Source organism: Rhinichthys klamathensis, unplaced genomic scaffold, assembly GCF_029890125.1.
Source record: "Rhinichthys klamathensis goyatoka isolate OS25496 unplaced genomic scaffold, OSU_Roscu_1.1 h1tg000223l_1, whole genome shotgun sequence".
Taxonomy (NCBI): domain Eukaryota; kingdom Metazoa; phylum Chordata; class Actinopteri; order Cypriniformes; family Leuciscidae; genus Rhinichthys; species Rhinichthys klamathensis.
The window spans coordinates 4,678,390-4,691,753 of NW_026606747.1; the positions used below are offsets into that span (position 1 = coordinate 4,678,390).

The 13,364-nt window shown below is 36.4% G+C and overlaps 1 protein-coding gene across 4 annotated transcripts; it reads right to left on the bottom strand.

Moving 5' to 3' along the window:
- Positions 1-309: 309 nt before the first annotated feature.
- LOC130097748 (uncharacterized) lies at positions 310-11,050 on the bottom strand. 4 transcript variants are annotated; one of them, XM_056264693.1, is made up of 9 exons: positions 10,811-11,050; positions 7,406-7,571; positions 5,866-6,045; positions 5,010-5,051; positions 4,459-4,500; positions 3,779-3,846; positions 3,173-3,216; positions 3,047-3,069; positions 310-393 (listed from the first exon to the last, which is right to left on the bottom strand). In XM_056264693.1, coding segments are annotated over exons 1-8 (756 nt in total). In that variant the 5' UTR covers positions 11,024-11,050; the 3' UTR covers positions 310-393; positions 3,047-3,068. The 4 variants fall into 4 exon arrangements, with proteins under 4 accessions (XP_056120668.1, XP_056120670.1, XP_056120667.1 ...); XM_056264695.1 differs by lacking the exon at positions 3,779-3,846; XM_056264692.1 differs by lacking the exon at positions 3,047-3,069.
- Between the last annotated feature and the right edge of the window lie 2,314 nt (positions 11,051-13,364).

Sequence of the window (13,364 nt, forward strand, 5' to 3'; positions counted from 1 at the left end):
TGTATTTCTTAACAGTGGACTGTGAGGTTAAGTGAACTTGAAAAGCACAGACAACAGAACACGAAATCCAGTTACGCTTCAACTGTAATAAAATAACAGAAGAATGTATAATCAGGAAATATGTAAACATGCTTTTGAAAAACATCTGAAGAGCAAAATGAATTGGATTAAGTACATTTCTAGTACAGCCCTCTTGAGATTAAACTCCAGGTCACATTCTTGGAGATTTTCACCTTTTCACTACAGAAAGATGAGATATGACTTCAAATGCAGCACAGAAACAATGTAATAAATAGGCTGAAACCAAAATGGAGTTCAAAACATACATTTTATTTATTTTCATTATTTCGGAGAGAATCCTTTGGCTGCCAGGAATTGGCCCACTGCTCACCACTAAAAACAGAAGGGATTTTTTTTTCTGTTACTGGTCGCGTTTTCCAATAAACTTACATCATTACCAAACATGTCTTGGTAACACTTAATTCCGATAGTCCACTTTAGACATTCTACTAACTATAAGTAACTTTTCAACTACATGTCAAGTAACTGTCATTAGAGTATTAGTAGACTGTCACCTTAATATCTGCTTACACTTTATTTTGTTGATCCCCCAACAGTCATTCAACTGACTATAAGTAACTTGGCGACTACAGGTAAACTTGTTCTCCTAACCCAAAGCCTAACACCTAACCATAACCTAACAGTCTACTATAATATACTAATACTCTAATCAGAGTTAGTTGACATGTAGTTGAAAAGGTACTTATAATTAGTATAACATCTAAAGTGACTATCGAAATAAAGTGTAACCCATGACTTTTACAAGTATAACAGTTTAATTTTCCATCTATGAAGGACCACCACCTTCATGCATGCATTAATGGTGGTGGTCCTTCATAGATGGATAAAAACTGTTGTACTTATAAAAGACATGTCAGGTAATGATTAAGGGTGTCACGATTTCAATTGTAAATTGAAATTGATCGAAATTAATTCACAATCTCGAACTTCGAATTTAAAAAATGGAATCGTCGATGCTGCCACACCCCCATGTCACGTCCAATCGGCTTGCCAAGCGGAAAAAAACACGTGTGTTGATTAAGTGCTGCGAGTCTATAGTCAACCTCCTCTAACTCCTGCATGGCAACTGCAGATGCAGGAGACCCATCGGCAGAACTTGAACCCCCTCCTCTTTCATTGAAGTTGCAGGTGTGGAAGTTTTTTGGATTTCCAGCAGGGGCGTCGCTAGGCCCTTTTTAGGGGGGCTTCAGCCCCTCTAAACTTCTGCCAAGCCCCCCTAAAAATGTGAGATTAATGTAGGCTACACAAATTCGTGTTCGCTTCAGTCTTGTTATAATCAGATTCAGCACCTTCTCAATCCACAGCTGCGCCGTGCAGAGAGCACGTCAGAAACAGAGGACAGGGTGTGTGTGTTCATGTGTGTGTTCATCTGAGCCTCATTGGTCTGTCACTGCTCGTCAATGTCAGAGACGACCAATCAAATCAAAGTAGGCGGGCTTTATGTACACATACGCTGCTGAGCGCGAATTTTAACAGTGCGACTCGACGCGTACGGTCAAGTGCGAGATAAGATGTAAGTAGCTAAACTTATCATTTCATATTTTACTTTTTTTAGGTCATAAATGTTAAACGAATGACAAAAAATAATCAGGCAAACTAATATAGTTTTGTCTAATTTCGCCATTTTGAACTGAAAATAGGCCTATACACTCATGTAACTCATGTAATGTAATAATTAGTTTACAAGAAACATTAACAAAGCCGTTTTCATCATGTTAGGCACAAGATTAATAATGAATGTGTACATATTGAGAATATAATACAAATTGTAGCCTTTAGTAAATTAAAAAAGCTCAGCTTTAGGAGGGGAAGAGAAAGGGATGAAGAGACTGAGAAAAAAAGAAAGAGTGATGGAGATGAGAAGAGAGCAGGTATTGACAAATAATCTGCCCACTGACATGGTTTTAAAGCTATTTCTTATCCTTTTTTTTGGTCTTCAAACGTCTTGAAATGCACATCAGAGAAATAAAAAATGTGAACCCCCTACCAACCTTAAATTTAGGACCTCTGTGATTATAAAGCCCTGTCTACGGCCCTGTATTAGGCATAAGATCAATAATAAATGTGTATAGCCTACATATTGTGAATGCATTTAATTAACTTAATTACCTTTACTAGCTTTCAGTAAATAAACGCGTCTGAGAAAATGATTCATAGGCAAAATCAGTTGACCCTATGTTTACTTTCTTCACTGACAGACAAAAATGAAAAGCCTATATAGGTCAAAGCTCAGCTGGGCAAGATAAAAACAAAGAGAAAAAGAGTGTGATGCTGATGAGGAGAGAAAAATTATCAGCTGCCCACTATCCAAGTTTTTTGGCCTTCAGAACATCTTAAAATGCACATATGTAGATCAGAGAAATCAAAATTTTCTCGGGGAGACCCCGAACCCCCCCAATTTGCCCAGTCTCACATTTGGGACCACAGTTATTATAAAACCGTGCCTTTGCATCGTAATGAAAATAGTTAATAGTGATCTTTAGATCCTAAACTAAAGTGTTACCTTTTTTTATAATTTGTTTTAAAATCATATTGGGGGCTTAGCCCCCCTAAAATGAAAATCCTAGTGACGCCCCTGATTTCCAGTGAGTTATGTTGACCACGTTCGTGCTTCAAAAAAGCCACAATTTGCAGACAATTCCAAGTCTCGCGGAATTTCCCGGAGTGTCCCGCATATTGCTAGCGGCTCCCTGATGCACGCAAATTAGTTAAAATCTCCCGGAATCTAGAGACATGCGAGACAGAAAAAACTGTGCTCTAAACCGTATTGCGTCCACCGCAGAGAGGGAGAGAGCGAGAGACCTTGCGTGTGTGCCTCATGAAGTGCATGTAAGACAGAGAGCATCCTGATTGGCCGATTGATAAAAATCGAGAATCGAATCGAACCGTGACCTTAGAATCGAAAATGTAATCGAATCGAGGATTTGGAGAATCGTGACACCCCTAGTAATGATGTGTGCTTTACACTTGTTAAAAGGCTTGTTTAATCTGAAACAGAACAGATAAATAAAAAATTATTGAGTTTATTAAAGTAAATAAATAATGAATGCATTAATTCATTAAGCAGAAGAACAGAAAAATACATACATACCATACTGGACAGGGCTCCCAGTCAACCAGCATTTCTGCTTTGCCCTATCAAGAAACAAATTTAATTCTAAGCATAAGGCTATTATGTCTGGTTAGGCATTGAGTTTAATTGATCCAATGGGTCATTATTTTCAGTAGACACTTCTTCCTAAACTGTAATTCTTCTTTCTAAACTGTAATTCAAAAAGACTAAACATATAAAAATTATGTACCTAACAATTATGGTATGAATAATATGCACAGGTGATACTCGAAAAATTTGAATATTGTGGAAAAGTTATTATTTTGATGATTATGGCTTACAGCTTATGAAAACCCCAAATTCAAAATCTCAGAAAATTAGAATATTACATACAATCAATAAAAAAGAAGGATTTTAAAAACAGAAATGTCAGCCCTCTGAAAAGTATAATCATGCATAAGTATATATTTCTATATACTATATATACACCTTTTAATTTGAATTACTGAAATAAGTGAAATTTTGCATGATATTCAAATTTTTTCAAGTTTCACCTGTATTTGTCAACACACAAGGAAGTTTCTAAATCCTATATTACACTCTGCATACCGCCTACACTCTGCAGTTCCTTTATGACTGTCTAACCTTTCTCACTCTTTCTTTTACAACACTCCTGATGGGGAAAGCCTCTAGGCGAGTGTGGTAGGAGCAATCTGTGAACATCAAAAACACGTTTCAAATATTTCTTAGATAGTTAGATTAGGAACAAAATAAACACAACTATGAAGATTTAAGTAGCGACCAGACTTGCAAGGATGACAAGTGATGTTTATCACTAATTAAAAAAATTTATAATGGAACTAACTTACTCTCAGTTCCAATGTGGTATGCTTGCTTGAATAACCATACTACTGCAAAGCTAACGCTCACAACTGAGAATACTCCACTGCTGCTGCTTCCACTACTTGACTACATTTTGGTCAAATTAGACTAACTAAGCCTGTTGGATTTATAGGTTGTCAATTGTACTAATCTCAATAATATTAATCACTTCCTATTCTATATCTATTATGAATAATCATGGTCATGTGTGCTACACTGGACTAGCTGGACTGGTCACGACATTTACATATTGTTGCCCTGTTTTATTTGTAAGTCACTTTGGATAAAAGCGTTTGCTAAATGATTAAATAAATAAATAAAATTGTGACTAATTGTCTGTTGTAATTGGTTAAAAAATAAGCAATTGAACTATAGCAAATAAACAGGGGTAAAAGTTGTAATGCATAGCAAAAGTATAAATCATTGCATTTACATGCACTTACTCTTTTGTGGCCTTTTTCTTTCAGGCATATGCCTTGGTCCCCCTGTGGGATATAAGATTACAGTCCAGTCATATATCCACTCAGAAAAAACAACATTTACAATAATTAGACAAAATGCACTTTGTAAGGTCTTTTCAACATAAATATGTGTCCCTGGTGTGTCTAGAGACCCCTGAAATATGAGAAAAGACCACCCTCTCTTTCAGTTAATATGTGTGCAAACACGCTGTTTATATTTGCCTCCACATTTCACATCACGTGCAGGCTCATTAGAATAGTAATCATAGGCTTATAGAATACTCCATCTAAAACGACTCATTTCAGACAGGGTCTGCATAAAGGACCAGTTTAAGATAAATAAGGATTTTAAGGATCATGCAAAGCTACTCTAGTGGAGTATCAGAATAAAAATATAGAACTGGAAATTAGCATAATAGGTCCCCTTTAAATTATATTTTATTTATTTATTTACTTAAGAGAATCTGCTTGACTAATGAGGTATGGTAACAGTTGTCAGAACCACCAATGCCCTACAAACATTTTTTACATACCAGACTTTTTCCTTTTGCCCCTGGCTGACCCTGTGAAGACAGCTGTGGGTTTGGAGAAAGAAAATTACTCATAACAAATAAATCTTTAACTTATTATTTAAAATACTGGAAGATCACAACATCGCACAAGTGTGGCAGTACATGTATTAATTAGGGCTGTCAAATGATTAATCACGATTAATCGCATCCAAAATAAAAGTTTGTGTTTACATAATATATGTGGGTGCACTGTGTATAATTATTTTGTATATATACATAAATACACACACATGCATGTATATTTAAGAAAAAAATATTTATATATAAAATATTTATATATAATATAAATTATATAGAAATCTATATACAGTATATGCATGAAAATATTTCCTAAATATATACAAGCATGTGTGTGTATTTATATATATAAAATAATTATACATAGTGCCCCCACATATATTATGTAAACACAAACTTTTATTTTGGATGTGATTAATCACGATTAATCATTTGACAGCCCTAGTATTAATAGGTGTAAAGTACATGTATTCTTATTGCGATTGAATTAAGGTTGCTCCATTAACTCCAAGTGTTTCTTTTTCTCGCTTGTGTTCATCCTGTTTGTGATAATCCTAATTTGTTTCAACAAGTGCATGGTGTGTTTGAGTTCATTTCCCCTACTTGACATCATGCATCCTGCATTATGACTATTTCATATGCGCACATTGCAATGTCGATGCTGAAAAGAGCCCTAAGATGCATCAAACTCTATGGGGGAAAAACACTGGAAGTCGAGTTAAGTTAAGGTAACCCATGGATCAAACACTTTAGGCCTTTACAAATATAAACTGTAATTTTTTTAATTTGTTCTAATTACCTTGCCCCTCCGTGGGGCTCGCCTGCTCGCCCTGACCCTCCGTGGGGCTCGCCTGCTCGGCCTGACCCTCCGTGGGGCTCGCCTGCTCGCCTTCTTCTGGTTGTTTGTTTTCTATTGGGTCACAAGGTGTGAGCTGCAGCGTAATCAGCTGGTCATTGCCACTGGAATCCTGGGTCCAACCTGTGCAAGTTAAACAAGTGTTATGTTTTGCTTATTTAAAACATAGAGGTTAACCATAAGCTTGATCTGTACCTGTTTGAATCATATAGTCCAAATTTTTCCCCAACCAGATTTAAAGGCACTTTTGATTGCAGGATAACTATTGAGAGTCTACTGGATGTATTATTAAACTATGTATTATTCTACTATGATTTTATTCACGCTGCTAGGCAGTCTGGATACCATGGACCAGATTTTCGCCTCAGCGAGGGGACCAATCACAGAACGGGGAGGGAGCAGCAAGACGATGATGACGTCTATGCGACACACCGAAGCAGTTTGTTTGTATCTATGGATCCAACATGGAAACGCAAAGTTACCTTTCGATGCAGCCTTAGATATTGTCGGCAATAGTCGCTGAACACCATTGTGTATACATAAATCTCCGACCCATCATCTTCTTCCTCCTCTAATTTCTGTCGCTCTACATATGTCATCTGGTATAATTGAAATGATTGGCTATGAGCTACGTACAGGCACATTTGATAGACATTCGTAGCACCCAATAAATTGCTCTGGGCATTTGTAAACCACGCCTCAAATACGAGAAAATGAACATGTGTTTCCCAGAACATGTCTCAATGAGACGAGGCTAAATTTGTAGTGTATCCAGCCAACATTGGATGGTTTTCTTTTTCTTTGTGCTATTTTCGTTAATGATCTACATTTTAGCACTGTCCTTGATTTTGTTTCATTGAGTATACTGTATACTGGATAGATTAATTATCATTCGATTCATTGACCCAGTGACCAAAACGGGTCTTTGCAAATTTTAATGTGTTCAATTAGTATGTCCGTATAAATATTGCTGTGGTCAGTGTGCCTAAACATTAAAATATTATTGGATGTGGGCTGAAAACAGAAATTAAATATGGCTCCTACAAAAAAAAACATACCAAACAGAATTCTAAAGTTGATAGTATATGCTTGAATGCACTTAACTATGGGTGCCAAATCCCAGAATCCCACTGTAGACCAGTGTGCTGTATGCTATTAATACATTTAGAATGTACATGTTTGAGCATCTGCAGTTGCAAGAAACTAGTGTTTTGAAACTGTTTACTTCAATTCCCATAATAAATTGCCAGGTGTGATTTTTTTATGTTTTTCTACCGATTTGCGTCTACATTACATGTGTTGGTAGAGACGTCACATAGAGTAGCCTATGATCATACAAGCATTCAGCAGCAGAAAAAAAAAGAGACTGAAATTAAGTTTTAGGGGTGAGCCATTCCTTTAAGATTTAAACATTAATAAAATATTTTGCGTACTCAACACAAGTTGTGAACTGTGACTTTAAGATACAGTGTGTGCATCTCACCTTCACAAAGATATTCATAAAATAAACCTATCTTCTGAAGGTAGTCCTTGGCATAGGCGGAGAGTGTGCAGCGGGGGGTCAAAATTTCACACTTAAATGTTTTTTTGTTGGTCTCCTTTCCAAGAAGGAGAAGTGGCTTATATCCAATGGCATGGAGTTTCTCCAGCTGCAATGACAAAATTGTATATTTGCTGTTTAAAGTAATAGAAAAACAACAACAAAATAACTAAGAATATTAATTATTAAGAGAATATAACATTATTGATGGCAGCATCCAGGTTACTGCCATTCAAAATTTGTAACCTAATGGTGAGTTTAGCTTATGTATAATCTAGTATGTGCAAACAGGAAAGGCTCATACAGTAGCAACAAAAACCAACTCTAAAACAGCAGAAAGATGAATCTAACACCATGAGGGTACAATATGACTTTTTGTAACATTAGTAGTTTGGGTTTTGCACCTACGTTGATAATATCATGTAACCATTGTGCAACTGGACAATGACAACCTAAAGATTGATTAAAAATAAAGGCAGAAACTTAACCCTTGTGCTGCATTAGATTTTTTACGTCGTTGAGTGCGTTAAGGGACAAAAATGGCCACATATTAAACATTGCCTAAAATATTATATATTATTATTATTTTCCACTTTTACCAAGTTAAATCTTTTAACCAGCATCAGTCCTCATCATAACTACCAAATATTTATTTAATTTCAGGATTTTAACCCTTTAAATACCAGTTTTGGTGGCGATACCATCAATTTGTATAAGAGGAAAAAACACAAAAATGTAATTATTTTCCATACACTAAATGCAAAGAGAAAACTTTAGCTTTGGATTATCACAGTCTTGAATATGTCAAAGATTAGCGGCAACATTATTTTTGGTGCATTTTTATTTTTTTGTGATATGTAAGATTTTTGAAAAAATCAAGGACAAATTTGGTCCTATTTGAACCCATTCAAATATCCATTTTTGAACCCACTGTCATAATATCATAAATTCATAATTTCTATTCAAATACCCTGTCATTACCAAGCCTTGGGGTAAAATATTTACTTTTTACTGTTTTCCACCAGTTGGTACCATTTGTCATATAATTGACATACTGCAAACATCTATAGTACTGCAAACATTTTCCTGATTTCTACTAGGTGATTATGAGACAGGCGTCTCACTACACATCAAAATTTGCTATAGAAAGAAAGCAAAACTACAAGATCACCATGAACATGAATTTTTATTTTTTCTATAAACAATTTAATTCTATAAACATAAAATTAGTGAGGCCAGCAGGGGGTGCTCTCCCTGTGCTCTGTGTGGGTCCTAACATAGTGGGACACTATACTGTCAAAGAGCACTGTCCTTCGGATGAGACGTTAAACCGAGGTCCTGACTCTCTGTGGTCACAAAAGTCCCAGGATGTCTTTCAGAGTAGGGGTGTAACCCCGGCATCCTGGCCAAATTTGCAGTATGGCTGCCGTCGCATCATCCAGGTGGAGCTGCACATTGGTGGTGGTTGAGGAGATTCCCCCTTCTATGTAAAGCGCTTTGAGTGCCGAGAAAAGCTCTATATAAAATGTAATGAATTATTATTATTATTATTAAAACATATCAAAACTTCAAAACAAAATCATTCTTCAGCTCATTTGCAGGAGCTGCAGAATTGCAATGCATGCTCCTTACAGATGTAAATGCCACATTTTGAGGAGGTGGTGGAGATTTTTCTTTTTTTGTTAGGGCAGAAACTGCACCCCCTCCTCCTCTTGTCATGGGTGTCTGCAGACCCACTTTCCTCTGAATTTTCTGCTCAGTTTGAAATTGCCGCACCAAAGATGTGCACAGCTTTATAACTTTTGCATCAACCGCACTTGTATGATTTCTCAACTAGTCTAATCCAAAACAAAGGCAGACTTTGTTTTGGATCCCTCGCAGCTATATCTTTGTGTTGCCGCAAGATGAAAGGTGTTATTATTGTCTAAGGACTGACTGCATGGCTGTGTTTGTGCCTCTACGTATGTGAGAAATTATCAATTAACTTTGAAACATAGACTGCTAAAAAAAAACGAAGCTGTGTCAAAGGTTCATGTCTGTGCGTAAAATACGCATGAATCAAACCGAAAGAAAACAATGCAGTGAGAAGCGCTTTCTCTTGCTAAATGCACGCACACACACACACACACACACACACGCCTACACACACATCATACACCACTGACACACACACACACACAGAGAGAGAGAGAGAGTAGACAGAAAGGGTAAAATATGACCTTCAGGATATTGTGATTTGTCACTCGCCTAAACACCATGTATTATATTTAGGCCCTACACACACACACTTTTGTCAACGCAGACACACATTGCTCTCAGACATCCACACATACTCAGAAACATAATTTTAGATCATTGAGCCATTAAAATGCTTCATAACAGTCAATAGTGCCCCTAGTGGAAACCAGGAAAATAACATGCATTTCCACCCATAGGGAATACCTATGTAGTGACGTCATCTGGTGGAATACACTATATAATGCAAATATAATGCTTTTGCTTCAAAATGAAAGGATGTTTCTACATAAATCATGATTCGTGTATTAATGATGGCCCCGGCTTTAAACGACGTTTTAATGGGTTTCAATGGGACATTTTTGTCCATTATGGTGCTGAGTGTTACTATTTGTTCTACACAGAGTGTGTTATACATATTTTGCAAAATGGGATAATTTTTTTTACATTTATCTAAAAAGTCACAATTTTGCCAAATTACATACCATTTGCATTAAAACAGCCAAAATGGTCAAAGAAATTAAACTGCAAAAGACCAAAAATGTCCCTAATGCAGCACAAGGGTTAATGATTACATTACCAGATGGGTGAATGCTGCACATATTTAGTTAACCATGCACATTGTAAATTGCTATGAATAGTACAGTATGAATGCAGTTAATTTGTTATTTCTCATCCACTCAATAATAAAATGTTTGATTATTATATTGCACCTGTAATTCTGTCATAATGCATGCCTGTATTTGTTATGAACTCAAGAATTCCTGAGTATAAATGATGTTTGCTGTGTGTTCAAATTTTGCTCTGGTAGATAATTTAGGTCTGTGATGTATTACTGTGAATAAGTGATCACTTAAGGGAATCACTTATTCACAGAAAAAAATAAAAATACAAATCACAATTACATCTGCCTTCTAAAATTGATAGTTAAATTGTACTTTTAAATTAGTTCTGATGACACAGGGTCATTGAAAAAAATTATTCAACTTTATCTATATTTGCAAAAAATAATGTCTTTCTGACCTTGCACTAGCATGCTCACTTAATGGTACCACTGAATGTACTTCCTAGATAATATGGACAGTGTAATGTCATGTATGAAATTGTACGTACCATGATATTGGCTTCATCCTTGATGGATGCCATGTTGTGGTTTTTCTTGTGACCAATCACCCATTCCTCTCGCTTCTCATCAAACCTCTGAAGCTTTTTCTTGAGGCGCTGTTTCAGAGGCTGCTCCTTTTTATAATGTGAACATATTTTTTTAGCGCAAAATAAAATGCCCTGGCAAAAGGGGCAGATCTTTTTTGTAGACCCCCCTGGCATTATAACAGTCAGATATGGACAGACAGACAGACAAAGATGAATAAGACAGACAAAGACAGACAGAGAGAAAAGAACAAGCAACAAATAAAGACTGAGATAGACAGATATAGATTAGAGAGATGGAAATAAATATAGATATTGAGAACAGAGAGGATGTGAGATATAGAAAAAAAAAGAGATAGAGGTTGGCTCTTAAAAGTGCCTTTGTGTTTTAAGAATCAGGTTCAGGATAAGTTCGGACAGGTGGTGTGTTTAACAGGATCTGCAGGGAGAACAGAAAATGTTAATTATCTAACTTAGTGTTATGTTGATCTAAGATTTAAAAAGTGTACAATAATAGTGAGTGATTCCCATTTTCTTATAAATACAGATTCACGTTGTTCCTATTTCCTGTGCGACTGTTAAAAGGCGCGTAACATGTGCCAGGTGTTCGTCATCCCAGATTTAACCCTTGTGTGGTGTTCATATTTTTGTTATTCAGCCAGTGTTCGTGGGTCTGGTGGACCCGCTGCATTTTTGGGTTTTTAATTCAACATAATCAAACAATTTATGTTAAAATACTCAACAGATGTTTACTTCATCCCAATTACAAGCAATATAAACAGCATATATGGTTAATACTTTCCCTTTACCTTTGTTAGATCACATTTAAGAATTGCAACCTTGTGCGGGAACGGCAGGGGTAGAAACAAAACTCACTTTTGCACTCACACTCTCTCACACTTACACACAATCTCTCACATGCATGAACTCACACTACACTACACTACACTACACACACACACACACACAGGATGTTCGGGCTAATAAAAGTGTGGAAATGTTAGGTCCTATGTACCTTTACTCTGTCCTCCTCCTGTCAAGGCTTGCTGTTAGTGTGTGTGTGTGTTATTGTATATGGTTTTTGAGGACACAAATGTGTATAAATGACATGGGTATTACAACGTAAACATGGTTTATGAGGACGTCTGTGTCCTCATAAACCAAACGGCTTAAAAAAACATACTAAATGGTGTTTTTTGAAATTCAAAAAGGGCCAAAAGTTTTCTTTGATTGGTAGGTTTAGGGGTAGGATTAGTGTAGGGGATAGATTATACAGTTTGTACATTTGTAAAACCATTACACCTATGGAGAGTCCCCATAAACCACATATCCAAGTGTGTGTGTGTAGGGGGGGTGTACAGTGTGTAGTCTTTGAAAATGTGTTCGGATATATGTTCTTCACAGACAATGAGCCAAGGCCAATGAGTCTGAGGTTGAAAAAATTATTAATTGTATAATTTTTATTTTGATAAAAAATGAAAACGGGTCTGTAACACCATACAGGGTTAAAGGCAGCGTACAGTAGGCTATAACGTTAGATAAAGTGATAATATTTTTATTACTGACACATTACAGTGACCTTATGGGTGTACGATGATCGAGAGAAAATGACATCATCTAGATAAATAGAGTTAGCTGATGTTGAAGTTGGCTAACGTTAGCCATTTAGCAAGCCTAATTTCACAGTTTGTTTTTTCTTTCTGATATTGAGGATACCTTTAATTCGTCGGGTTTTAATTTGTTGCCCTACCCTGTAAACCATGTGAATAATACATTTTCATCAAAAGAAGTCATCGATTTTTATAGCATTTAAGCAAAACGTGATCGTTACGTATGACTCTATGAGCCTGCAACTTACCTGGAAAGTGGTTTGAGCGCAATGAGAAATCAAGCGGGCTGGCTCCGTCTCCATAGCAACGGAAGCTGATGATCATGGGTAATGCTGGAAACAAATAAAACTGATGGCCATAACATACTATTGTTGAATTATCAAGCACACTTTCGCGTTTGTGTTGAAAAAAGATGAGGATATAATTAAAAGACAATCGGTGGTGGAGGGTCCTCAGTTTTTTCTGTCGTCTTCACCATAACGGCCGATAAGGCTCGTGGGAAATGTAGTTACTGTTAGATTTAACACACCAAACCGATGGAAAACCGGTATTTCTCCGAAAAGAAAGGGCAACATTTAGCCGTAACTCTGCAGTCCCGTTCAGGAAGAATATATTTACGTTACTATATGTATTATAGGCCTATATTTGGGCTATTATAGCACTGACCATTGTTGACAATATTTGAGTAGCCTACCGATTATAAAGCAATAAAACAATGATTAAACTCTCCTGATTAAATTTTGAGTAATGCAACCCTTAAAGTTGGCAAAATAATTAAGTGAGGAAAAAACAATAGCCTACTGTGCTCTCGAAAGAAAAACGTGGTACAGACACGAAAAGTGTGTCCCATTGAAATACATTGGATTGAAAGTCGTGCTGAGTGACACGAAAAAAAGAAGGAAATTCGT